This window comes from Telopea speciosissima, chromosome 2 (assembly GCF_018873765.1).
Source record: "Telopea speciosissima isolate NSW1024214 ecotype Mountain lineage chromosome 2, Tspe_v1, whole genome shotgun sequence".
Classification (NCBI taxonomy): domain Eukaryota; kingdom Viridiplantae; phylum Streptophyta; class Magnoliopsida; order Proteales; family Proteaceae; genus Telopea; species Telopea speciosissima.
The window spans coordinates 13,596,759-13,624,553 of NC_057917.1; the positions used below are offsets into that span (position 1 = coordinate 13,596,759).

Below are 27,795 nucleotides of genomic sequence, written 5' to 3' on the forward strand. Positions count from 1 at the left end.
ATATTATATTTGGTGTTATTTGTGATACTTTACATGGATCTACCAAATCAAGCCCAAGAATGGTTCATAATCTCGGTATCGCTGTATCGGATTGGTCTTGGTATCACCCATAATCAGGACAATTTGGACGCATTTACCCCTATTTTTTTATTAAAAAAAAAATCAGTTTTTATTACCTTTTTACCATTGGTCGTACAAGTAGATTGGTATCGGATAAGGATCCGTCTCAGTCGATACTGATCTGATCCGACCAATATCGGCTGATCCAATGCGAGATTACGAACCATGAGCCCAAGACTAAACCCAAATCCAAACCCCAACTCATGTGGCCAAACCTTGATCAACTATCTCGATGGCCGATGGCAAATGGTGAGATACTGTGAATGATATTTGGTAACTTAAAAGATTCTATAGGGAAGTATATACTAAATGGTCATTTATGTCAAATAAACACGGCTAGAAAGAGATTGAATGTATCAGAATCCAAAGAAGATATCTTCTAATCTATTTAGAAGAGGCGTCAACAATGATGTAAGCCCAAGTTTAAAGAGATTAAATGTATCAACTCCTTATCCAAAAGGTTCCTTTGAGGTTTTTTTTTTTTTAATAGAAAAATGTTAACTTGATTTGTCATGGTGGAGACTATGAAGGAGGCGATTTTAGGATTCCCAAATACTAAATTATTCCTAATTTCTAGGGAAATGTCTCTATGAGCAAGCGGTGTAGCTTATGCGGTTACGCCTACTCACATGTTTCTTTTAGGGAGAGCGTTCTTTATGGGGGAGCATAAGGGTCATGCACACAAGAGCCAATGAGAGCGCACCTGTTGGCATCTCAAGGGATGGAATTTCTGTCTTTCATGGGGGCGGCGTGATCATTTTGCTCCCCATTGTGTCTGGGCGTGGTTTGCAACCCCCCCTCCCCCATCCCCATCCCCATCCCCATCCCCCACCTCCCAGGGAGAACATTTTTCCTTTCTTTTATTAGTTCTTTTGAGGAGAGAAAAAATGACAGAGAATTATTTTTTGAGGGGATATAATTTAGAGCACCCTCTTGGGTCTTGGGTAAGGGTTCCCCATAACGCCAATGTGGGGACAATGATAACCCGTGCCACACCAATGGTGGCACAGAGAATGGTATAATCTACATGGGCCTGTATAGTCAAGGTAAAAGAGAAAAAACAATATATAAAAAAAAAAAAAAAAAGCAATGAGAGAGTGATGGTACACCAATGTTGTAGGAAAACTTTCCCTTTTCATTAAAAGGGAAAAAGAACGCTGCCCGGCCATGTACCCCTACACCCTCTCACATGGATAGTGAAATAACCATCCTCCCATCCCCTTGGATACAGATGTGTGTGCTCCAATTGACCCTCATGCTGGTGCAGGGGCCATGCAACCTGGCAGCAAACCCCTTCCCTTAGTAAAATTATGGGATATACCTGAAAAGTGTGTTAATTTTCCTTCCGAAGGAATAAGTTCATCACAATAAAGTAATTAAAAACTGGATTAGGTTAATTTTGGTGACCTCATTTTGTATTTTAGAAACAGGCCCAAGAATTGTGATGAAGACCTCAAATGGCTTTGCTTTAGTTTATGAAGTTTTCTAAATCATCCAAATATTGCAGTTGGCTCTGCCTCATCAACATAAAAATGAAAATGTGAAATTTCAGTTCTTGCACTGATATTGTTCTCGCCAGATCTTGTGCACACCATACCTCATAAAGTGAACTCATCATGCATCCTTGTAGTATTAGAATTGAACCCAAAAGGCTAAAGCCAATCACCCCACTTCCAACAAGGAAAACAAGGCAAATGAAAAATAAAAAAAAATATATAACTAATGGGCAAGAGAAAGCTGCCTGGGCTTCTAGAGTCTGCACGTGCACAATGACCAATGGGTGTGCACGTGCAAGTATCGATCTGGACGGGATTTTCACCTTTTCATGGGGCAGGACGGTTTTGTATCTAGGCAGAGGAGCCATGCTGGCCACGTGACCGGGTAACGTTATTTTTCCCATAATTAATAAAGAGTTTCCTGACCATCTTCACTTTGAGCTTACAAGAATCATCAAGAGAAGACTGACATGTTTCAGCAGGTCATCAGTGGACATGGAAGTAACTTGAGTTTCTGAATACTTTTCCCAGAGGAAAATCAGGCAAGTGAAACATTTGAACACAACTGAGTTGCAGCTTCTGGCTTTACGGTTCAACACCTGTTTCACTGGCTCAAAGTGTTCTGGTCCATCAATAAGTAATTGTTCCTTTTGGCAATATATACACTTTACAGTGAATGGTTAGTATCCAGAAATGATTCACTAGTTAAGGTTGATCAGCCATCCACAATGACAGGGATTCAATAGGTTCTGAGTAATTCGGACGGTTCCAAGTCGTTTTGTCCCAAGGAGCCACTCCCAGAATCGTTCCATTTACTAAACATTTCCAAACCTGCAAATCGGAGCCGATTATTAATGGGACAGTCCGGTTCCAAAACGATTCTGGCTGTTACAATGTCCAAAATTCCAAAATACCTTATTTAAAAATACAAATAATCAAATATAAACTCCTAAATATACAAACCCCCAAATATCCATCCATAAGCATACATACCAAATACTTCAAAGGAAATCTCTATTCTTAAGCATACAAACCAATCCTCATAGAGTCTTATAACTTGCCTTATATGCCTTTCAAACAGATCCTGGCGGTTCGGATTCCTAATTGGTCTTTTGGTTCTGGAACCATTGGAAATCCATCTTAGAATCAATCCGTCCTGTTTAATAATCAGTTTCAAAATCAAAACTCAGAACCATACCATTTATTAATGGAACAGTCAGGTTCCGGGTTTTCAGTTCGGGATGGTTCCCAGTTCTGTTCCCAAATACACCCTTACTAGAGATAGGGTGATTTGGTCAGATATGTGCAGTTTTAATGCTCAGATGGTGGTTCAAACATAAAAATAGGTAATAGGTTTACCAGATAGCAATTTCTATGTACTTGCACTCTGTGTCACTGGGTACTGAATTGCTAGACTCTAAAACGATCTGTGAATGGTAGCTTGATAAAGATATACGGGAGGATCTGGTTTAGGCTTTACATCAGTTTTGCAGTAGTCTCCCTATAGCCATGCGGAGGATCTAGTTTAGGTTGTTGCACAGTTTGGGTTGTTATAGTGTGGGTGGTTATCAGGGTGTGGCTGTGATGAAAGCACTTCTCTTCAAGAACAAGAATAATTATTAATTTAACTAATGGTACAAATCATAGTTGCATGTGCTGATGTTCTCCCAGGAAATAATTAAACAAGAAACCCAGGTTAGGTGGCATGGGCAGCATACATGATTGTCTTGATGGCTTTCATAAATTGATGAATTCCATTTTCAGCTCTCAGCAGATTGATATTCAAGTTCTCCCATCAGATTTCAACTCTGTCAGCTCTCTGCAGATTGATGTTCAAGTTTTCCCATCAGATTTTAACTCATCTTTTACCATTCAGATGTCCAGTGCAAAAGATTATGCAAATAGGAAAAAGTTTTTATATGCACCTTTACTGCTTCTGATAGAAGTAGACTAAGTGTGTAATAAGATCAGTGTAGCAAAAATACATGTTACACAACCCAAAAATAGAGAGAAAGAACACACCCAAAGGCAATGTCCAATTGCGGTTGAATGTTAAAATCAAAATATAAATGTAATTGAATGTACCAGAACTTCAATTTAAATGAACACACACACTGGATTTGTTTGACATGGGTCATCACAAACTCCCAAATCAATTCACTTGGGTAGAAGCATAAGATTTAGAGTTCAAGAACAAGCTAAAAGAACTAAGATCTAAGAAATTTCAGCTAAATAAGTATATGACTACAAGGTGTCTTTCTGTGAAATAGCAAGAAGAATACAACCATTTTCCCCCAGGCAATAGAAAAAGGAAAATATAAGGGTCAAATCAATAAGCAGGTCCCAAAGATTAGCAGTTGTGGTGGTAACATGTTCAGGTTTCCCTTTGACATAGGTAACAAGGACTGTGACAGTACCTGACTTTAAATACCAGCAACCATGCAAGAGAAGAGAAGAAGATTGAAGAAGGGAGAGGTGATCAGGCTGCTAAGAATACCAACAAGCTCGATATCCTTGCAGCTCCCCCTACCGATTGTATTTATAATAGGTAAAAAGACTTACAACTCAGGTAGCAATTAGGAATCCAGACTTCGAGAACAAGTAGGAATCCTAGAGATTAAACAACATAAGAAACCAAGCTAAGAAATAATAAAAACAAGAGAAGTCCTAATCCAAGTAGGAAAACTATCAAATAAAGACACCAAGCCATGATAGGGACACTCCCCCTATCGTGGCACACTATAGCATTGCTAACACTCCCCCTCAAGATGGAACATACAAGTTACCCATGCGCAGCTTGGAACAAACTTGCTGGAAAGTAGGACCAAACAGAGGTTTGGTGAATGCATCACCCAGCTGATTTGCAGAAGAAAAGAATGGAGTAACGATCAGCTTGTTCATGACAGCATTCCATACAAAGTGACAGTCAACTTCAATGTGCTTAGTTCTTTTGTGGAACACCGGATTACCAGCAATATTGATAGCTTCTTGGTTATAACAAAACATCTTCATTGGTGACGTGACAGGAACACCCAACTCTTGAAGCAATGACTTCAACCACATTAACTCGGTTGCAGTATGAGCCATAGCTCGATACTTAGCCTCAGCACTGTATCTTGCCACAATTATCTGCTTTTTACTTCTCCAGGTAACTAAATTGACACCAACAAATGTGCCAATACCTTATGGTAGATCATCTATCACCAGATGATCTAACCCAGTTAGCATCAAAGAATCCAACCAGATCAACACTCTGATGGGAACGATAAGTGAGTCCTTTACCTAGAGCTCCCTTCATATATCATAGAATACGACATGTTGCCTCCCAGTGAGCCTTATGAGGAGATTGCATAGATTGACTAATAATACCAACAACAAAGGAGATATCTGGTCGTGTCACAGTAAAGTAAATAAGTTTCGCAATAAGTCTTACATATCGGTGTTTAAATCCTCACCACTAGAAGCTTCCAATTTCTAATGTGGATCCATGGGAGTATCAATTGGTTTGGATGCAAGCATACCAATCTCAATAAGCAAGTCTAACACATACCTTCGTTGGGATAGATTAATACATTTCTTACTCCTTAGTACTTCAATGCCAAGAAAATACCGGAGAGGACCTAAATCCTTAATCTGAAAATGCTAATGGAGATAGGACTTTACTGCTACAATACCTGAAGCATTGTTCCCAGAACTTATAATATCACCCACATAAACAACAAGAACAACCACTTCAGAGCCATGATGCCGGACAAAGACAGAGTGGTTAGAAAAGCATTGGGAAAAACCACAAGTAACAAAAGAGCTGAATTTGTCAAACCATGCACTAGGTGATTGTTTCCCGGAAATAGCCTTGTGTAGCCTGCATACACGGGCAGAATCCTCTCCCTAAGCAACATACCCAAGAGGTTTCTCCATATAAATCTCCTCCTATAAATCACCATAGAGAGGCAGTTTTATGTCCATCTGATACAAAGACCAATCCAAATTTACTACCAAAGAGATAAGAACCAGAATAGAATTCAACCGAGTAATAAGAGAAAAGGTTTCGAAGTAATCGACACCAGATGTCAGAGTGCACCCCTTCGCAACTAACCAAGCCTTGAGGCGCTCAAGACATCCATCAGGATTGTACTTAACTATGTAGACCCAGCGACGACGCACAAGATCCTTACCTAGAGGCAAATCTACAAAGTCCACATTTGGCGAGATAAAAGAGCATCTATTTATGAGTCCATAGCAGTTTTCCACCCAAGATGAGAAAGAGTTTCATGATGATTCTTGGGAAGAGGGTAGAAGACAATAAAAGAGCAAAACTATGGATAAAGGATGGAAAATGAGAAAGGGATACATAACGATCAATGGGATAAGCAGTCAAGGATTTCTGAGTACAAGAGCGAGTACCTTTGCGAAGAGCAACAGGGAGATTTGTAGGAACCGGTGGAATAGGATTAGATTGTATGGCGGGTAGAGCAGGAGTGGAGCTGGAGCTAGAGCTGGAGTTGGGAGTAAAAGGCACAGCCTTCGTACGACGCTGATATATCTGCAATGAAGGAGCAGTAGTAAACAGAACAATAGTAGGAATACAAGGACTATTGTCAGTAGAAATAGGAGAAGGGACAGGTATAGAATAAAACAAAGTACTTTCAAAGAAGGTGACATCAGCACTAATAAATTGTTATGAGTCATAGGGTCAAAGCACTTGTACCCCCTTTTGAGTCAGAATAACCAAAAAAAAATACACTTGACTGTCCGGGGAGACAATTTATCAATATTAGGTTGCAAAAGATGAACAAAACACACAACCAAATACCTAAGGAGGAATAGTAAACAAAGATGCATTAGGATATAAAAGAGAATACAACACTTGGTTATCAAGGACAAAAGAAGGCATCCGGTTGATCAAATAACAAGCAGTAAGGATAGCATCACACCAATATTAATTAGGGGCATTCATATGAATCATGATAGAGAGAGAAATTTCCAGCAAGTGTCTATTTTTACATTCAGGCACCCCATTTTGTTGAGTGTACAAACGACTCGTTTGATGGAGAATTCCATTATCTAAACAAAACTTGGAAATTTCCCACTGAGTGTACTCAAGAGCATTATTAGATCTGAAAATCTTAATAAAAGTAGAAAATTGAGTATTTATTTCTTGATAAAAATTATGAAAGACATTAAGAAACTCAAAACAATCTGTTAACAAATAAACCCAAGTTAATAGGGAATAATCGTCCCAAAACGTAACAAGTAAGAAAACTCTGATATATTACTGCCACGATAAGGACCCCTAATATTAAAATGAACTAATGAAAATAAAGACGGACTCTTAGGACCACAACGAGGAGGAAATGAGGATCGATGATGTTTGCCAAGTTCACATGCTTCACATTCAAGATGAGAGATGGACTTGCAACTTGGAACCATCAACTAAAGCTTGGACAGGGACAGATGATCTAGCGAAAATGCCACTGAAGAGAAGGTCCACCAGTAGATGTAGTAATTGCAGTAGAATGTCCAGTGCCATCCAAATAATATAAGCCAGCCTGCTCAAGACCACTACTAATCGTCTTCCTGATCTGAATGTCCTGATACACACAATAAGATGGATAAAAGGTAATAGAACAATTAAGAGATTTAGTAAGTTGACTCACAGATAAAAGACTTGGAGGCAACTTGGGTAGATGAAGGATAGATGATATACTGTACCAAAACCAGCAATATGAGTAGAGGAACCATCAGCAAGAATGACGAGAGAAGAATGTGGAAAGGAAGATAATGAAGTAAATAAGTGAGACTTACCTTTCATATGGGAAGATGTTCCAGAATCAATAATCCAATGAGTGGTAGTAAAGAAGGTTGAGTTACTTGTGTGTGCTAAAGTGGCGGTGGAAGTAGAAGTTGATGACTTAAGTAGTTGGAGTCGTTTCAGTAGCTGATTATAGTCATCACGAGAAACAAGCATAGAGGTAGATGCCCCAGGAGCCGATATGGTGTCACTGGTGATTACGCTCTCTGTAGAACTATCAGCGATAGTTGAATTGGCTAACTTATTAGTCCAGTCAGATCGACCATGTTTGGGCCAACATGGGTCAATAGTATGATTTGGTTTGTTGCATAAGTTACAATAACGAGAAGACTTATCAGATTGCTGCCCACCAATACAATGACCATTAGATCCATAACCACGGCCTCTACCAGGAAAGGAGTTACCTTGTCCTCTGTTGGTGGTGAAGGCAGAACTTTCCCTAGGAGTGGGGGAAGGATCAACTTTAGGTGCAATTACCAAATGTTGAAGACAAGAGAAAGTTTTATTTAGTGAAGATACCTTTTCACCGGTAAATAGCTGACTTTCAACTATCTGATAGTTAGGATGAAAACCAGCTAGAAACTTTGCACCATGGAACTCATCTTGTTGAAGCTTTAATTGCTCCAGATCAGTAGTAAGTGGCTGATGGATCTAGAGTTCCTCAATAATGCCCTTCAGTGAGAGACTTATCTCCTTTCTTGAAGTTAAACATCTTTTCATAAAGATCATAGGTTCGGGATATATTCTTGTCCTGAGAGAAGGTTTCTTTCAGATCATCCCAAATTCCCTTTGCAGTAGAATGAAACATAACATTGGCTGTGATGGCAGGATCCATACTATTCCACAACCAAATTTTGAGTATGGAATTGTCATGCATCCATTCTTCATAGGCTGCAATGGCTGTGGGATCCTTGGAATCAGCAGATGGAGGATCAAAGGTGAGATATTTCATCTTACCTTTCGTATGGATGTAGACTTGAACAGTTTGGGTCCATAACAAGTAGTTAGAGACACCATTAAGCTTGATACTGGTAATTTGAATATGAATATTGTCAACTGGAGCCTTGGGATCAGCCATCATGCAAATTGCCAATATAGGGATCAAAGGCAGCATGTAAAATAGTAACCAGCAGCAGTAAAACTCAATATAGCAGTAGTAGAACTGATCTGAGAGATCAAATCCGCCCGGCAGCAGCAATTTCTTCAAACTGAGAGCTAATGATACAGGTTTTGAGAGATATTCTGTATAGGGTGTAAATAATATGAGATGCACCTGAGAATTGGATTGAAGGTCCCTCCAGAGATAGGGAAAATAGTCCCAAAAATTTGGGATAAGTGGCTGAGTGGATCAGAAGTAATTAGGGGAGCACACTTCTAAAAAATCTCCCAAAAAACAGTATCGCAGGAGATAATAGGAGAACTTTGATTGAAGAAAATCAAACCATCAGTATTCCTTCAAACCTGGCTCCAGTGTGCTTCAGTATGGGACTAATCAAACCTCAAAAGATCACCCAAATCAGCTGGCTGGATAGATATTAATTTCAGAACTCAGAAATCTGGAATAACAACTTCATCTGTAGAAATCACAGGCATCAAACTCTTGGATATTGCTGTCTGGAAGTAATAATCTTCATAATCAGCAATATATCAATCAAGGATGCCCTAGTTTAATTCCATATGATCAATAACTAGGGCACAATGCAGTAATTAGGAAGCAGAGGTGCTGCAACCAGGAACCGAGAAGAATTGGTGAACAGACTGTCAAAATGGCAATGGAGAGAAGCTTGGTTACTAGTATTCTTGCTCTGATACCATGTGACAGTACCTGGCTTTAAACACCAGCAACCATGTAAGAGAAGAGAAGAAGATTTAAGAAGGGAGAGGTGAGACTGCTATGAATACCAGCAAGCTCGATATCCTTGCAGCTCCCCCTACCGATATTTATAATAAGTAAAAAAACTTACAACTCAGGTAGCATCTAGGAATCCAGACTTAGAGAACAAGTAGGAATCCTAGAGACTAAACAACACAAGAAACCCAGCTAAGAAATTAAAAAAAAAAATAAAAAATGGAAGTCCTAATCTAACTAGGAATCCTATCAAACAAAGACACCAAGCCACGATAGGGACACTCCCCCTATCGTGGCACACTATAGATCACTAACATGGACAAAGATATTTTATGGCGTGGCGTGTCTGATATGGAGACTCTAGTGACACCAATATAGGTTTATACAGATTACAGAAATGCTGGTCTAACATAAACATGGACATGGGTGACCAGCAAGTGGAATTTTGAAAAATGAACTATCCTTCTTACAGACTTCAACATAAGTCATAATATTTATTTGTTCAATAATAATGCGAGCAATTAATACTGACCTTGCCTTCATTGTTATCTTCTTCGACGCTTCAGGCTTCCCTTCAGATTCTTCAATTGCTTCAGGATGTACTGGATGGCCTCCTTCAAACTGGCTCTCCTTTCTTCCTTGAAGTTCCAAAGTTCTGGAACTGCATATCTCCCGCTTGGGTTGTATTCATTGATCTCCAACAATGCAGTTGCTACAGCCTCATGTACCTCATCACCCCACTTATCCTTCAGCTCTTTTAGTTTCTTGTCACTCTCATCTATTATTTCCTGCAGGCTCAGGAGTCATGTTCCAAAACCAGAATGTGACAACTAAAAATACCAAAAGCTTCTTTATAACCCGTTCACATATGTACACACTAGGTAGAAGAGTTACAAATGTATAATGGATTAACGGATGACAAAATTACAAAGAGGTGACAGTAACAGATTTGAGACATTAAATACATACTTGGAGTTTTCCATCTATGATTATTGTTTTGACAGGATGCCACTCAGAATTTTTAATGTTTTCTTGCCATGCTGAGCATAACTCAGAAGATTTCACATCCCAATCTCCAGCTGGAAATTTTTTTAAGCATAGATCTCGAAATGGTATCTCATTGAGCTCTCCTAATCGCTTGATCCCAATTACAGCACGATTGTTTGAGAATTCATTCATAGCCTATAGGTGTAAAGGGGTGTTAGTTTCATCACATATAGACTTCATACTTGGTTTGGAGATAGTAGGATAGAGTTATACTCACTTCAATTAGTTCTTTGCGTGCTTCCTGAAGCTCCTGATTGCTTTGGTGCTCTCTGACCATAAGAGTTCGATTAAGGGTTTCCAAATCTTCTATTTCATCTGCCCTTTCTTTCAGCTGTTTTTTTAGATCATCCATCTTCTTTTGAACTTCACAGTTAGTGTAACCTCCCACACGCCTCAATTCTGACTTGTTTCCATCCATTGCATTTAACTTTCTTTTCAACTGCAATCCAGATGTTCTGTTAGTTGATTGCAATTGATTAAATGTCAAGCCAATGATAAGAAAGTCAAAACCATCAATTTCCATTATTGCGATTTAATCAACCAAAGAGGTAAAGAGGAAGTAAGGATACATTCAGAAGCTATGTGATGCATGCATACAAAAAGAAGATTTATAGGATTACAACATGATCAGCTAGTAAGACATTGGGAAACCAAAGATACCTATTGCAACTAAATGAAGCTGTTGAGATGGACATGGGTCTATGTTCAACAGTGAAGTGTGGGGTTCTATGTTGTTCTTATTGAGTGGGCTTAGTTGTAATTAGATTAAACTGTCCTAACTGTCCTTATGTAGCAGTATTCTGAATCCTACCGTGAGCCTAGGGCTCTCTCTCTCATCATGTAAGGACTGGTTTTCCTGGTTTCATTGTTTCAGTCTATAAATGACAAACACAACCAAACAAAGGATCTTACCCACTTTATAAATATTTATTTAACACTAGGATATAGGTTATAAAATTTGAACGGTAACATTATCCAGATAAAGAATTTTGGTCATGAGATTGTGGTAACGCTTCAAATTAACAAGCTGATTGTTTCCTTCCGTTGCAAGAAATCATGCTAAGAAAGATGCAAGAAGCTAAAGGAAACTTCAAGCAAAGAAAAGGAATTTGTCTACAGTCAAAATCTTAGCAACTCTGAATTTCTCAAAAAGACTCTTAAATCCCTTACAAATTTTGCTCACAAACAGAATAACTAAAGCCTCTATAATTAAATCAAATTCCTTCAAACAAATTCTTTTTCACAAATTGACAGCCTGTTGGTAATTTCAGTAAATTGGACAATCAAGCTCTAATGGAAAGGCCCCTGGAAAAATAAAAAGGAAATGACTTGTGGGTTCAATATTGCTATATCCAATAACCTACCAAAGAACACTCCTAAATTAACTCAAATTATCTAAAAACTATTGTCCATAGAGGAAGAATATAAAAACCACTACCGAGTCTTATAATTATTATATGCTCATTTCATATAGGAACACCAGCAATATAAGTAGCACAAAGACAAGATTTCCAGAATGGGAGGGAGAGAGGTTAGCTGGCACCCCAAAAAGGGATCCATAATTGTATAAAAGACTGTTAAGAGGCTAGCTGGTGCCCCCAAAGGGCTTCGCAGTGGTATCATAAAAGGTAAGCTGGCAGCTGCATAAATAATCACAGGAAAAAGAACTTTGTCCGGGAGCATGGCCTAAGTACTGAATAAAGGTTAGCTCAAACCCCAAAGGGATCCGTAATTATATCAGAAATCAGTAGAAGGTTAGCTGGTGCCTGTATAAGAATCAGTACTCGATGATAAACTTCAGACCGAGAAAGAAAACATATAACACAGTTATCCTTAGATAGCTTCTGGAATGAGATTAAAAAATAATAATTTTACCTCAGATTGCAGTTGAAAATAATTATTAAGACTCAAATTAGGGACCTTAGAGCAAACACACACACAAGCATGAGGTTCTCCACATAAAATATTAGGGATCGAAATCAACTCTTTATACAGAATCAAATAGCTCTTATCATGTTACAGGGAAGAAGCAGAATATTAGCAAACGAGATCCTTCATCCTTGGACCTACACTTACAGGCTTACGGCCACCAAAATTAAAGCTCAGAACTGTTTCTTTCTCTCCAGATACTAAACAGAAGCTGCAATTAAGTGCAGTATAGGGCAACCCTATACATTGGATGTTCAACAAAAACAAAGACATATAATACACTGCAGGTTACATTATTTACAGCCAGTGAAATCATTTTGGTTCAGAGTCCACAACATAGTTATTAAGGTGGCAAGGCGACCAAGGCGTTGGAGAGGGTCCAAAGGCAAGGCGACACCAACAAGGCGGCAAGGCGACCAAGGAGCCTGGATGCCTAGCCGATGCCTTGATAATTATGGTCCACAAGGCAACAGTTTGCATTGGTTCAAAGTCCACAAGGTAACAGTTTGCATGTTGCCTCATCACCAAGCAATTCAGAGCTTTTCCCTTTCCTTTTTTCTTTTGGCCGGGGGTGGGGTTTCAAAAACTTTTCAGAATGCAATTCAGAGAACAGTAAAATTATCCATAATTCATCAACCTTGGGTGATGGATATTGCCATAGTCCTTTTGGACTTGGTTACACATCCATGAAAGTTGGTTATTCCAGATGCATTTCCATTATGACCCCACAATGGAAGGGCTGTGGGTGGGAGACACTTCTCTCTGTTTGGGAGGTGTTGAGATGTGTTACCCGATATTATAAGGGTATTTTTGGTTTTTTATTTATGCTTTATTTATGTACTTTTGAACAAGGGTAGGATTGTAATTTGGGCTGTGACACTGTTCACGTGAACAGTGTTGTGAATAGTATCATGAGCAGTGTTCCCCTTTGTAATCTCTTTTATTATTATTATTATAAATAGAGAGCTTGACTGATCTCATTGATCATTCAAGCCATTCACGAAATTCCTGTTTTGTCAACATGGCATCAGAGCCAAATACACTCTGATCTAGGTTTTCAAAACCCACCTCCCTCCCTTCGATTTTTTTCTCGTTCCCTCCATCGAGCTTCTTCCCTTCTTCTTTCTTCCTATCTTTTGGTTCTTCTTCTCCCATTAGGGCAGCACTACTGAGGTGATCGTAATGATCTAGCTGCTGCCCCAATATACCTCCTTTTTTATGCCTCTTTTTTGGATCGAGTGGAGCTAAAGCACTGTCTGTGATTTGAAGATTCCTATTTTTTTGGGAAATCAGGCCTCTACATCTATTTCGGCTGCATTTTCTGTTGTGGGATCTTTATTTGATATTGTTCTCAGCCCCTATTCACTTCATCAGATTGGTTGAAGACCCCAGCCCCTTATCGATCTCTCTTCTCAGGGTTTTTTTCAAAACCCTGACATTAATCAATCTTGGGTTTGGGCTGCTGGTTCCTGCTGCATCTGATTGGCACCCTTGCTGCCTTCATTCGACATCATTCCCAGCCTACATATCTGAGATTTTTTGCTCCAATACAGCCCTTTTATATTGGGGGTCGATTCCAAAATTTTTTTTTGGATATTTTTTTGCTGTTTGCTGCTTCATTGAAGATTGGTTACTTGCTGCAATGACTGGTTCAGATTCTTCTTCAGCCTCTTCTGGCATTGATGGCCAGCCCCGGACTGATTTTCTTCCCCTTGCTGCCCCAATCAAACTTGATGGCTCTAACTACCTGAAGTGGTCTCGGTCTACCTATTGACAGTAGCTGGCCATGGCCTCACTGGCCATCTTCTTGGGACAACAACTAAACCAGTGGAAGAGGGTTCTCAGCTCAACAAGTGGTTATCGAATGATGCGATGGTGATGTCCTACTTGATCCATTCTATGCAAGGGGATATCTCAGACAATTTTCTTCTCCTGGACACTGCCCATACTATCTGGAATGGTGCCAAAGAGACTTATGGTCGCACGGGGAATGATGCACAGGTCTATGAGATTAGAAAGAAGGCTAATGCCACTACCCAACAGGAGCTCTCTGTCTCCAAATACTATGCTACCCTCAAGAACATGTGGCAGCAATTGGATCATTACTCCGACTATCGCCCTCTCATCACTCGATCCGGCTGCCTATTGCAAACACGTTGACAAAATACGTGTCTATGATTTTTTGGCTGGACTAAATATGGAGTTTGATCCTATTCGGGTGCAAGTACTTGGGCAATCCCCTTTTCCATCCCTAGAGCAGGCCTTTGCCTTGGTTCATAATGAGGAATCTCGTCGGGCTGCTATGCTGCATTCCTCTATTGTTGATCGCTCCGCCTTGCAAGTTGCTTCCAGTACTCCATCTCTTACCACTACTGATGGTGGTATTGCTGTCCCTAAAGGTCCTGTCAAGTGTGAACACTGCAACAGGCTCTATCATACTAAGGCTCAATGCTGGAAGCTCCATGGGAAGCCTGCTGATTTTGAGGAAAAGAAAGCCCGTGGGAAGTTTAAGCCCAAGGCTCATATGGCTGATTCTCTGACTACTGCTGCTATTGCCCCTTCATCTGACATTGGGCTTACTCGGGATGAGCTCCTAGCTTTCCGTCGCATGCTACAAGCCTCTTCCGCTGCCTCCACTACGGCATCTACACCTACTGTCCCTCCTGGTTCTAATTTTGCCTCAGGTACTCTAGTCAGTAGTTTGTGTGCATCGGCTGTATCCAGTCCTTGGATTATAGATTCCGGTGCCGCTGACCACATGACTGGCTCCTCCCATGTATTTCATCTTTATTCTCCATCTTCTGGCAAAGACAGTGTTCGAGTAGCTAATGGTTCCCTTTCTCCTATTAATGGGAAGGGTTCCATACGCTGCTCACCTACCCTTTCATTAAAATCTGTTTTGCATGTTCCGTCCTTTTCTACCAACCTTCTCTCTATTAGTAGTCTAACTAGAGATCTGAACTGCAAACTAACCTTTTTCCCTTCTCATTGTGTCATACAGGATCTAGAGACGGGGCGCACGATTGGGGGTGATAAGATGCAGGGTGGTCTCTACTTACTTGACCCGGGTTAGCCTTCTACTTTGCATTCGGCTTCCTCTACAACTCATCATTTACAGTCCACCTCGTCCCCTGACCTGCATCTCTGGCACTGCCGACTTGGTCATCGATCCCTTAGTACTTTGTCTCTTTTGTTTCCGAGCTTGATTAAGCATTGTAACAGGAATGAGTTTTTGTGTGAGGCTTGTGTTTTGGCCAAACAGACTCGTTCCAGTTATTCTTCATTAAATAAAAGAAGTGAGTTTCCTTTTGCTTTGGTTCAGTCTGATGTGTGGGGCCCTGCCCGTTGTACTTCCCTTTCTGGTCATCAATGGTTTGTCTCGTTTATTGATTGTTATACTCGTGCCACTTGGGTGTACATGATGAGCCATAAAAGTGAGGTCTTCCGCTGTTTTTAGTTATTTCATCGTATGGTTCGGTTAAGACCCAATTCAATGCCACCTTGCGCATTTTACACAGTGATAATGGCAAAGAGTACATGGAGGGTCAGTTCCAACTTTATTTGGCTGCACATGGTATTGTCCATCAGACCAGCTGTGTTGACACACCAGCCCAGAATGGGGTTGCTGAAAGGAAAAATAGACATCTCCTTGAGGTAGCCCGGGCCATTATGTTTGCACGGCAGGTTCCTTCTCACTACTGGGGTGATGCCATTCTTACCGTTGCTTATCTCATCAACCGTGTGCCTACCCGTGTCCTTGATGGTCGTTCCCCCGTTGATCTCCTTCAGGGTTCCTCCTCCTTTGTGGTTCCCCCCAAAGTTTTTGGTTGTGTTTGCTATGTCCGCAATCATCATCCTCATGGGAAATTTGATCCACGGAGCATTCGGTGTATTTTTCTGGGCTATTCTGCGACCCAGAAAGGATACAAGTGTTACCATCCACCTTCTCGTCGTACTCTTGTCTCCATGGATATTGTCTTCCATGAGTCCTTGTCATATTATTCCCAAACATCTCTTCAGGGGGAGCAGGATTAGGGTTTTAAAGATGTGTCTGCTATTCTTCCGGCTTCTATTTAGGGGGAGCCCTCTGTAACTTCAGCACCTATAGTGGCTCCTATTCAGGGGGAGCGTAGACCAGTCAGTCCAAGCATGGATGTTTGGGATGAGATTTCGATGCTCGGATAGGAAACTAGATCGTTGCCTGTTTGAAGAGCTATCGCTTTTCGTAAAGGCGTTAGGTCATGCACCCAACACCCCATCTCCAATGTTGTTTCCTATGATGCTTTATCTCCTTCCTATCGTGCATTTGTTTCTTCTCTTTCCTCTGTTTCTATTCCTCAGAAATGGCAGGAGGCGATTGCAAATCCAAGGTGGAAAGCAACCATGATGGAAGAAATGACGGCCTTACTTAAAAATGAGACATGGGAGCTAGTTGTGCTTCCTTCAGGTAAGAAACCAGTCGGGTGCAAATGGGTATTTGTTGTCAAGCAAAAGCCAGATGGAACAGTGGATAGATATAAAGCCAGGCTTGTGGCCAGAGGCTTCACTCAGACTTATGGGATCGACTACCAGGAGACATTTGCCCCTGTTGCGAAGTTGAACACTGTCCGGGTCTTACTGTCTTGTGCTGTCAACTTTGGCTGGGACCTACAGCAGTTGGATGTAAAAAATGTATTTCTTCATGGGGAGTTAAAAGAGGAGGTCTATATGGATATTCCTCGGGGTTTTTCCTCTGACAAGACCCATGGGAAAGTTTGTAGGCTCAAAAGGGCACTCTATGGGTTGAAGCAATCTCCACGGGCATGGTTTGGTAGGTTTCATAAAGCCATGGTCTCCTGTGGATACAAACAGAGTCATGTTGATCACACTATGTTCATCAAGCGAAAGGGAGAAAAGGTCACTCTTCTCATAGTTTATGTTGATGACATAGTTATGATCGTAATAATATCTGAGATGAAGTTTCTCACTGAAGGCTTTCTTAGGATGGGAATTTGACATAAAAGATCTAGGACAGCTAAGATATTTTCTTGGGATTGAAGTTGCCCGTTCTCCAAAAGGCATCTTTCTCTCCCAGAGAAAGTATGTTCTAGATTTACTATCAGAGACTGGTTTGCTTGGTTGGCATCCCTGTGACACTCCCTTGGAAGCTACTACCCGTCTGCAAGAGAAGGATGGTGAACCTGTTGATAAGGGCAAATATCAACGATTGGTGGGCAAGCTAATTTATCTCTCCCACACCAGACTAGATATTGCCATTGTTGTGAGTCTTGTGAGCCAGTTCATGCATGATCCTTATTCCACTCACATGGCTGCTGTTCTTCGTATTCTCCATTACTTGAAGTCAGCTCCAGGAAAGGGGATCCTTTTGTCTCCTCATGACCATCTTCGCATTGAGGCTTACACAGATGCTGACTGGGGTGATAACCTTGACAGGAAATCTACCTCCGGCTATTGTACTTTTGTTGGAGGAAACCTAGTCACATGGCGGAGTAAAAAGTAAAATGTTGTGGCAAGATCTAATCTGAAGCTGAATTCCGTGCTATGGCCCAGGGCATATGTGAGTTACGTGGCTTGAGTTTACTCCTTGATATCCGTGGTTCTGTTCATCTTCCGATGATGTCGTCTTGTGACAACAAAGCGGCAATTAGCATTGCCCACAATCCAGATGCAGCATGATGTACCAAACATGTGGAGATTGTGGGCCTTCATCGAGGAGAAGTTAGAGAGTGGGCAGATTTGTATTCCTTTTGTGAAGTCCGGAGATCAAGTGTGATGTCTTCACCAAAGGGTTGAGTGGGAAGTTGTTTTATCCTAGTCTAGTCAAGTTGGGCATGTGTGATATCTATGCCCCAACTTGAGGGGGAGTGTTGAGATGTGTTACCCGATATTATAAGGGTATTTTTGGTTTTTTATTTATGCTTTATTTATGTACTTTTGAACAAGGGTAGGATTGTAATTTAGGCTGTCACACTGTTCACGTGAACAGTGTCGTGAACAGTGTCGTGAATAGTATCGTGAATAGTATTTTCCTTTGTAATCTCTTTTATTATTATTATTATAAATAGAGAGTTTGACTGATCTCATTGATCATTCAAGCCATGCACGAAATTCCTGTTTTGTTAACATGGTATCGGAGCAGGTAGGGGTCACGGTATCGAGTCCCCCTGGGAGCGGGCAGGTGTTAAAAAACTTATTTATCCACCCGTATCCCCGTTTGGATAGTCCACCGTGTTAGAGCTCCTGTATGATATACATATTGTTTCCTCCCTTTCCTACAAGGTCAACCTTTTAGAGGAAGCGGTTTCTACAGGAAGTATATATGACTTTTCTTTCAATATATGAAAATTTACCATTAACTTGAACAGAAACTTCAACATTCTTCTAAGAAATAAGTTAGCCAAACAAATGCAATCAAATTAAGTAAGAAGCAAATTCACTGAACTTCTTGGAAGTGACAAAGGATAAATTCTAATTTAAGACTTGAGACAGTCCCCAAAGCCTGACTTGACGAAAAAATTATATCATAATTTTAGCCTTGTAATTAAGCCTGTACTACAGAAACTTAATTGTTTACGACTCTCTTTGCATTAAAGTCTACCATGTTTACCAGCACAGAGATCTAATTATTTCTGATCACTTGATTTCAGCCATTAGCAGGTGCAAGTTGAAAGCTCTAAGACAAGGGGAAAACTGAAACAACATAGAAGGAGTTAGTGAGAAAAGACAATTAACAATGTAACCAAAGATACGTCCATAAAACATATTGAATACCAGAATAGTACTTCATGTAGCCAACCCAGGAATTTGGGATAAGGATTTGTTGAATTCATTTTCCACCATTGGCAAGTAGCAAATTATTCCAATTTGGTTAGTTACATAGTGGTGTTATTATTTACTCAGATGGTTCGTTGTACAATAAGCATAACCAGGAAAAAAAATACTCTACTAATTACATTGGAATAGGTATTAATTTATGAAAAGAATATCTGAGAAATTCGTAGTTAGGTGGCCACTACCACCTGCTCACCACTTAAAAGCTTGATTAAATTAGTTGAAGTCATTACACATGGCATTGAACATCTACACTCTTAGATTAAGTGAAGAAGAAGAAGAGGAGAAGGAGAAAGAAGAACTGCACAATTGGGACTGCAGCCGTTAAAGTGACTGCTCCCTAATACCATAAATTAAATAGGGTAAACAATAAAAACCTATAGACAAAAATACCCCTCATTAGAGGAGTCGTGAATAGGAGCTAATGCTAGCTCCCTATTCACGGCTCCCCCTTACTCCTAACACTCCCCCTCAAGCTGGAGCATAGATGTTAATCATGCCCAACTTGGTACAAATATAATTTACTCTCATACTTCCCAAAGACTTAGTGAACAAATTAGCAAGCTGCTCCCCAGTGCGAACATGACGAGGAGAAATAATCCCTTGCTGCCGCTTCTCATGAACAAAATGACAATCAACCTCAATGTGTTTCATTCTCTCATGAAACACAGGATTCTCAGAAATATGAATAGCCGCCTGACTGTCACACCACAACAGCATAGGAGAATCATCACCAAATCCAAGTTCAGTCATCAACTGTCTAATCCACATTAGCTCACAAGTGCCATGAGCCATAGCCCGATACTCCAACTCTGCACTAGATCGAGCTACTACAGTCTGTTTCTTGCTCTTCCATGAAACTAGGTTCCCTCCAACAAAGACACAATAGCCCGAAGTAGACTTTCGATCAATAGGAGATCCTACCCAATCCGCATCAATAAATCCATCAATCCTTCTATGACCATGATTAGAGTATAAGAGACCACGCCCTGGATCCTTCTTAATATATCGCAACACCCTTATAACTGCCTCCCAATGAGCTGTCCGAGGGGCGGACATAAACTGACTCAGCACACTAACAGGAAAAGAGATATCAGGTCTAGTCACAGTCAAATAGTTGAGTTTCTCTACAAGCCTTCGATACTTCTCTGGATCATCCAGAACATCCCCATCCTCTGCCATAAGTTTCACATTTGGATCCATAGGAGTATCCAAAGACCTAGATCCCAGTAATCCTGTCTCTGAAAGTAAATTAAGCACATACTTTCGCTGTGAGAGCGAAATCCCTTTCCTTGATTGAGCTACCTCAATACCCAAGAAATACTTCAGTCGTCCCAGGTCCTTAGTCTGGAATTGCTGTCCCAAATATGTCTTCAAGTTCTCAATGCCTGAAGAGTCATCCCCTGTGATAACAATATCATCTACATAAACTACCAAAAATATCCTTTCTGCATCTGACTGCCTGAAAAACACTGAGTGATCACTCTCAGACCGAGTCAAACCAAATTCCAACACAACATCAGTAAAACGGCCCAACCACGCTCTCGGTGACTGTTTCAGCCCATACAAAGATTTCCTCAACTTACATACCTTACCAGACTCCCCCTGAGCAACAAAACCAGGAGGTTGCTCCATATACACCTCCTTAAGAAGGTCCCCATGCAAGAATGCATTCTTGATTTCGAGCTGAAACAACGGCCAGTGATGTATAGCAGCCAATGAAATCAAAATGCGGACAGAAGTAAGTTTTGCAACCGGAGAGAAAGTATCCAGATAGTCCACACCATAAACCTGGGCATAGCCTTTAGCAACAAGACGGGCCTTCAACCGAGCCACAGACCCATCAGGATTAACCTTCACCACTCCAGCGGCAACTAATAGCTAACTTACCAAAGGGTAAAGAAACAAGATCCCATGTCTGATTGTCCTTCAGAGCAGATAACTCCTCAGTCATGGTAGCCCGCCACCCAGGGTGAGCCAAGGCCTCTACCACCGACTTAGGAATAGGATAACTGTCAATAGTAGACAAACAAGAAACAAAAGAAGAGGACAAATGAGCATAGGACACAAAACGATTAATAGCGTGTTGGGTACAACTCCAAACCACCTTGCGGGTAGCAATAGGAACATCAAGATCAGAAATAGGAGGTACAGTAGCCGAGGAGGAATTACCTGGAGGGGGATCTGAAGGCGAGGAGGACGTGGGAGATGGTGCTGCCTGGGTACTGTATCTCTCCATAGGTGTAATGCGATGTGTCGGCTCATCGGGTGGGCGACGGCGAAAAACAGCCAGTGGTTGTATGGGAGGTGGCACGTGAGGCAATGGATCTTGCACAGTAGAAGAAGTATCGACAACATAAAGTAGGAGATCATCGTCCAACTTTGAAGCAGGCAGCGAGGATGCAATAAATGGAGTAGATTCAAAAAAGGAGACATCAGCGGTAACAAAGAACTTCCTTAAATCAAACGAATAACAACGGTAACCCTTTTGGGTTTTAGAATACCCCACGAAAAGACATTTAAGAGCTCTAGGATCCAACTTGGAGCGGTCAGGACGATGATCCCAAATAAAACAGACACACCCAAAAACACGGGGTGGTAAGACAAACAATGGATGGGAAGGGAACAACAAAGAATATGGAATACTACCACCCAAAACAGAAGAAGGCATGCGGTTAATAAGATAACACGCAGTCAAAACAGCATCAGCCCAAAAAATTTTAGCCACTTTCATCTCAAATAAAAGAGATCGAGTAACTTCCATCAGATGTCTGTTCTTCCTCTCGGCTACACCATTTTGTTGGGGTGTATCCGCACAGGAGGACTGATGAATGATCCCATGCTGAACCATAAACTCATTAAAGAGAGCAGAAAAATATTCTTTTGCATTGTCACTGCGAAGAACTTTCAAAGAAGTAGTAAATTGATTCTGAATTTCAAGCACAAAAGTACAGAAAATGGAAAACAATTCAGAACGATCTTTCATTAAATAAATCCAAGTAACTCTAGAAAAGTCATCTACAAAAGTGACAAAGTAACGAAAACCCAGCACAAAAGTAACAGGACACGAACCCCACACATCAGAATGAACTAAAGAAAAGGGTTGGACAGCCCTGTTATTGACTCGAGGGGGATAACTTACACGGTGAAGTTTCCCAAACTAACAAGACTCACATTGTAAACTAGACAAGGACTGAAATTGACTATCTAAAATCTTCAAACTCTGCAAGGAAGGATGACCCAAACGACAATGAATCTGATGAGGAAGTGCCACACTCGAATACACCACAATGGATGCATCGTCAAGAAGATACAGTTCCGCAGATACGCAACCTCTACCAATCGTCTTCCTCAGCTGAAAATCCTGAAACTCACAATAATCAAGAAAAAAGGTAACAGAACAATTGTTAGCTTTGGTAAATTTTCGAACAGATTATAAATTAAAAGGAAATTTGGGCAAGTAAGAAACGGAGGACAACGACAAAGAGGGGGTAACTTGCACAGTGCCTGTACCCCGAACTTTAGCAAAAGACCCATCGGCTAACACAACATTGGAAGAAGATTCACAAAATGAAGAAAAAATACCTGATGCTCCAGTCATATGGTCCGAAGCACCTGAATCAATGATCCAGGGATGAGAAGTAGATGAGAGGCATGCAATAGCATTACCTGGCTGAACTAGGGTAGCAATGGAGAACTGAGATGACTGAGAATTCTGAAATTGAGTAAATCGCTCATAATCTTCATCAGACATAATCACTGTTTTACCCTCAGGCTTGGAAGGAGGAGTAACAACCGGATCACTGCTGGCTGAATTCACAAACTGAGGTGGTTTACCATGAAGCTTCCAACAAAAGCGCTGAATGTGACCAGCTCTGCCACAATGATGACAAGTGCGCACCTGTCCTGAAGTCTCTGAAGTACCAGATGTGGGTGCTATACTATTCCCTGACCCACGACCACGGCCACCACCACTGCTGCCCGTACCTGTCCCACTACTAGGCCCACGGTTGGGAAAGGCTGCAAGTGCTGAACTCTCATTACCATGGGTGGAGTCTTGGCTGTTCTCACGAGAAACCCGTAAAAGGCGAGAAAAAGCTTCTGGAAGTGTGGCGACTCTATCACCACCAAGAATTTGAGACCGTACTGGCTCAAATTCTTTTCAAAGTCCACCCAAAAATACCATAACAGCCAGCTGCTCTTGCTGTTGCTGCATCTCCTTCACATCAGACGTGAGAGGAAGAATGGAATTCAGCTCCTCATATAGTCGCTTGAATTCTGCAAAATATTGGGTTACACTCAAAGTCTTCTGATCCACTTTATAAAATGCTTGGGACAGGTCATAAATCTGAGACAAGTTGTCCTTCCCAGAATAGAGGACATTCAAGTATTCCCATAAATCCTTTACTGTGTCAATGTGAGTAACCAGGTCTGCAATCTGATTATCCATTGAGTTCAACATCTGACTCAATATTCGTGCATCCACTGTATCCCATGTCGTGTCTCCTTCAGGCTTTGGCTTCGTGAGATGATCCTGTTGATCACGCCCCGTCAAGGCCAATCGAACCACCTTTTTCCATTGCTGAAAATTAGAAATCCCTTCAAGTTTCCTTTCAGTAATGCGATGAGAAGAGGAGGGCAGTTCAATCACAGTCGTCTTTGCATCACCCATGCTTAACTAAACACCTTGAATCTTCACAGAGCAGTCTCGGACAGAGGACAGCAAGCACTTCTCAACTTGCAAACACTTCTGAAATTCGGAGATCAGTCTCAGACAGAGGACAGCAAGCACTTCTCAACTTGCAAACACTTCTGAAATTACAAACAGTTCTGTAACTGTAGGACAGCAGGGTGATATGATCTTCAATCACTCACAACCAACAAACACCAGCCAGCAAGAAGATTAGAGCTTCAATCAACCACGAAAAATTCTGGAATTGATCTTTGTAGTGAAATCAATACACCAGCCAGCAAAAAAAAAAATACCCTCCAATAAATCGATTCAGAAAAAAAAGAACAATATCAGTCTCCAAATCGCAAAACAGCACCCGAATCGATCTCAACCTTCATACATACCAAAAATTGAGACCTAGTTCTTTTATGTAAGATCATGAAAATCCTCAAAGCTTTAGGTCTCCAAAGTCGTAACCTTGTTTTGATTCAAACGAAGAGAATGGAGAAGGTTTGAGGATGTTAGATTGACTCCTACAGTCCTAGCTCTGATACCCTATTAGATTAAGTGAAGAAGAAGAAGAAGAAAGAAGAAGAGAGGAGAAGGAGAAAGAAGAACCGCACAATTGGGACTGCAGCCGTTAAAGTGACTGCTCCCTAATACCATAAATTAAATAGGGTAAACAATAAAAACCCATAGACAAAAATAATCCTCATTAGAGGAGTGGTGAATAGGAGCTGACGCTAGCTCCCTATTCACGGCTCCCCCTTACTCCTAACATACACTAAACATAAGCCAAATTTAACTATATACCAGTGTCGCAGCTGGAATTTGGCACAAACATGAGGTGTTGGACTGAGGGATTTTTTTTTTATATTTCTGATTATATTTCTACCACGCAAATTTTCCTCAAGTGTTTTAAAATATCAAAATATCTTTATATGCAGGTGTGCGCACTTAAATTTTTTGTGTTATGTTACACCCTATGTGTATGGGTAGTCATAGCCTTCTCTCTCTCTCTCTCTCTCTGCTGTATTGGTGTCCACAAGTATCAGGCACAGGCAAGACTTTATTTTTTAGTGTCCAGGCAACATAGTCAAAAACCAATCATTTTTAAGGAAAATAACTAAAATTTACATCACTATCAAATTCAATGATATAACCATGACAATAATGGTTGCAAGTATACAAAATGATGCTTCACGAATCAATATCAACCTTATCCAACTGAACAAGGAGTTTGCTTTATGCTGATTGACCGAGGTAGAAAGATCACAGAAAGAAGTGATAATGATAACAGAAGTATGACACATGCATAATCTACCAAAAACAGAACCCCTTAAAACCTTTCGTATATGTTAATCCTACTTCATAAGCATGGATATGCATAAATCTTCATTATGTAGTTCCCCTTTTTTTTGTTTCATTATGGTAATTGCAATATGCATGCATGATGCAACAATGCAAGTGTTTTTTCTATTTTCACAAATCAGTCCACATGTACATGCGAAGAGGTCAAGGGAAGGTAGCTTTCCTATCCAAAAACAGAGAAGAACCCAATTAAAGCTACGGATGTTTGTAAGAAATTTGTTGATGTAGAGCCTGGAATACCTGAGAGTGTACATAGCTACAACCATTGGTAGTGGTGGGTTGGCTAATTTCGTGCTCAGGTGTGATTCGCTTCAAAATCTCTTCCTCTAGATGAATATTAGCTGAAACTCCATTGAGAGAAGAATTTTGGGTGGTTAATTTATCATCGGGCAGGTTATTATCAAGGTCAACGGCCCAATCCTCTTCTGAAAATGGTGCCCCATAATGCTCGCCGTTCCGGGGACCAAGCCCGTTCTTCTTGAAAACCTTACACAGAACATAGGAATCCTGTAATCGAATTAGTAAATGAACAGGGGAAACAAAGTTAGGATTTTTTTGCTTCCCTTTGCCGGGGACGAAGAGTTGAGATTTGTAGATAGAGAGTAAAAAGTAACCTGATGAGGAAAGAGTTGGGAATCCGGAAGCTGGCGATCGTCCATGGTATACTCATGCATGACCCAGTCGGTGCGTTCACCAGCGGGAGCACGGCCCTTGTAGAAGACCAAGGTCTTCTTCATTCCCAATATCCTGTTATTATTCCAGTAGATGTTTCGAACCTTGCCGGTGACTTTCCAGTGACCGTGAAGAGTAGAACGGTTGGTTCGAGGGCCGTTGGGGTACTTCTTGTCCGTCGTGCTGTAGAAGTACCATTGCCTCTCCCTGCTCTTCAACACCGATTGTCCTACAATTTTATCATTATTGAGCATAAGATTAAGATCAAAATTTCGTTTTTCATTTCAGCAATGGGAGCGCAGAGAGATCAATTTAGTACTTACCAGGCAAATCTTCAGGATCCCACTTGTAGATGTCGGTTTCGGTAATGATGCCAGGGTTAAGGCAACGGCGGCGGAAGATTTTGCGCTTGAGATAGTAAAGGAGGAGCTCCTCGTCGGATGGGTGGAATCTGAAACCAGGTGGACATGACGACCAAAATGATGATGACTTTTTTTCCCCATTGACACCATCACCACCACCACTTCCTCCTCCTTCAATTCCATTGTTGCCATTGCCTACTGCTTCTGCATTGTTATCGTCACCAACACTACCACCACCACGACAACAACAACAACAATGGAATTGGGAAGACGAAGGAGGAGAGGAACCTTGTGGATTCATAATGGTTCCTTCCTTCGTAGACGAGAAATGGTCGTCTGTCGTCCTTGGGGTCAGCATTCTCAGATTCGTAATTCAGAGCTGCTTAGCTTGTAAACATAAATAGATTCCTCCAGCTTTGTTTTGGAACACATCTTTTATGACTTTGCCTTTCTTTTTTTCGGACGAGACACATCCACAGTTCCACACACACACACACACACACACACCAAAAAAAAAAAACAAGAAAGGAGTCCCTACCCACCAAGCACCTGCAACCAGCGGGCAGTTACCATTTCCAACCTACAAAATCGAAACAAAGAGTGGTGGACCTTACTGTAAGAGTTAGGTTGCTCCAAGTGGTGACGGTTCGAGTATTGAAAACAGCATCTCTGCAAAGTAAGGGAAAAACTGTGTACATTATCACCTTCCCCGGATCCTGCAGTGGCGGGACTCTAGAGCCCTCTTGCACTGAGTACGTCTTTTTTCTTTTTAAAATCGAAGCAATGAGTGGCCCCAAACAAAAAAGAAGAAGATGAATCTACAAAAGAATTCCTTTGTAGGGTGATGATCATGTCATTAACCCACTTTCTTCTCTCAACTTGAGTTTTGTCCCATAATATTAAGACAAATTTTCCGAAATCAAGAAAAAAAATTAAAATTATTTTGGGGTAGAGAGGAGAGATAAATACAATAATTTATCATGGATCGAGTTTCCCTTCACCCACCGTGAATGGGATCTTGGGCAAGAGAGGGCGGGAGAAGGCATCACGATGCTCTTTTGGAAAAATACTAAAATCATATTAGGGTTTGTGAACCCTAGGATGGTGGGTGAAATGTCCTCTTTGGTGAGTCATTATTATATTTTTCTTTTCTTTTTCAAATGCAAAAAACCCACTCTCTCCTGAATCCAGATCGTCTACTTACATTTGCTCAGGCAAGGCAGTCATTTCACGCCTTATACTGTTTGCATAGCAAGGCAATTGAGACTGCCACGCATAACAAGAGACCCCAATCCCTCCATCCATTGGTGTGTAGGCATTGCCAAATGGCAACCAAAACAAAAAAAGCCAAAAGTGAATGAAAGGGGTGGGCCCTACTCTCCTAGGACCTAGGGGCTTAGAAAACATTTAGAGATGGATCATTAGCCTCTCCAATTCCCAAAAAGCTCGGCAATGCTAGGTGGAGATACCGATATGTGGTAGCTTAGACATCCAACAGTCCGAGCTCATTGACTATGTTGAGCTCAGACAGTTAGATGTCCAAACTGTCATACGTCAGCATCTCCACCTAGCATTGCCACATTGCCGAGTTTTAAGAATTGGAGAGGATAATATTTTTCTAGGGACCTCAGCTC

At 41.0% G+C, this 27,795-nt stretch overlaps 1 protein-coding gene across 1 annotated transcript; it reads right to left on the reverse strand.

Moving 5' to 3' along the window:
• Nucleotides 1–3,198: 3,198 nt before the first annotated feature.
• LOC122650473 (NAC domain containing protein 52-like) lies at nt 3,199–26,462 on the reverse strand. Its single transcript, XM_043843885.1, has 8 exons — nt 26,123–26,462; nt 25,742–26,028; nt 25,368–25,634; nt 10,542–10,763; nt 10,247–10,459; nt 9,875–10,065; nt 9,810–9,844; nt 3,199–3,552 (listed from the first exon to the last, which is right to left on the reverse strand). Exons 1-7 carry the CDS (start codon nt 26,460–26,462, stop codon nt 9,823–9,825), a joined length of 1,542 nt encoding a protein of 513 aa, XP_043699820.1. The 3' UTR covers nt 3,199–3,552; nt 9,810–9,822.
• Nucleotides 26,463–27,795: the final 1,333 nt, after the last annotated feature.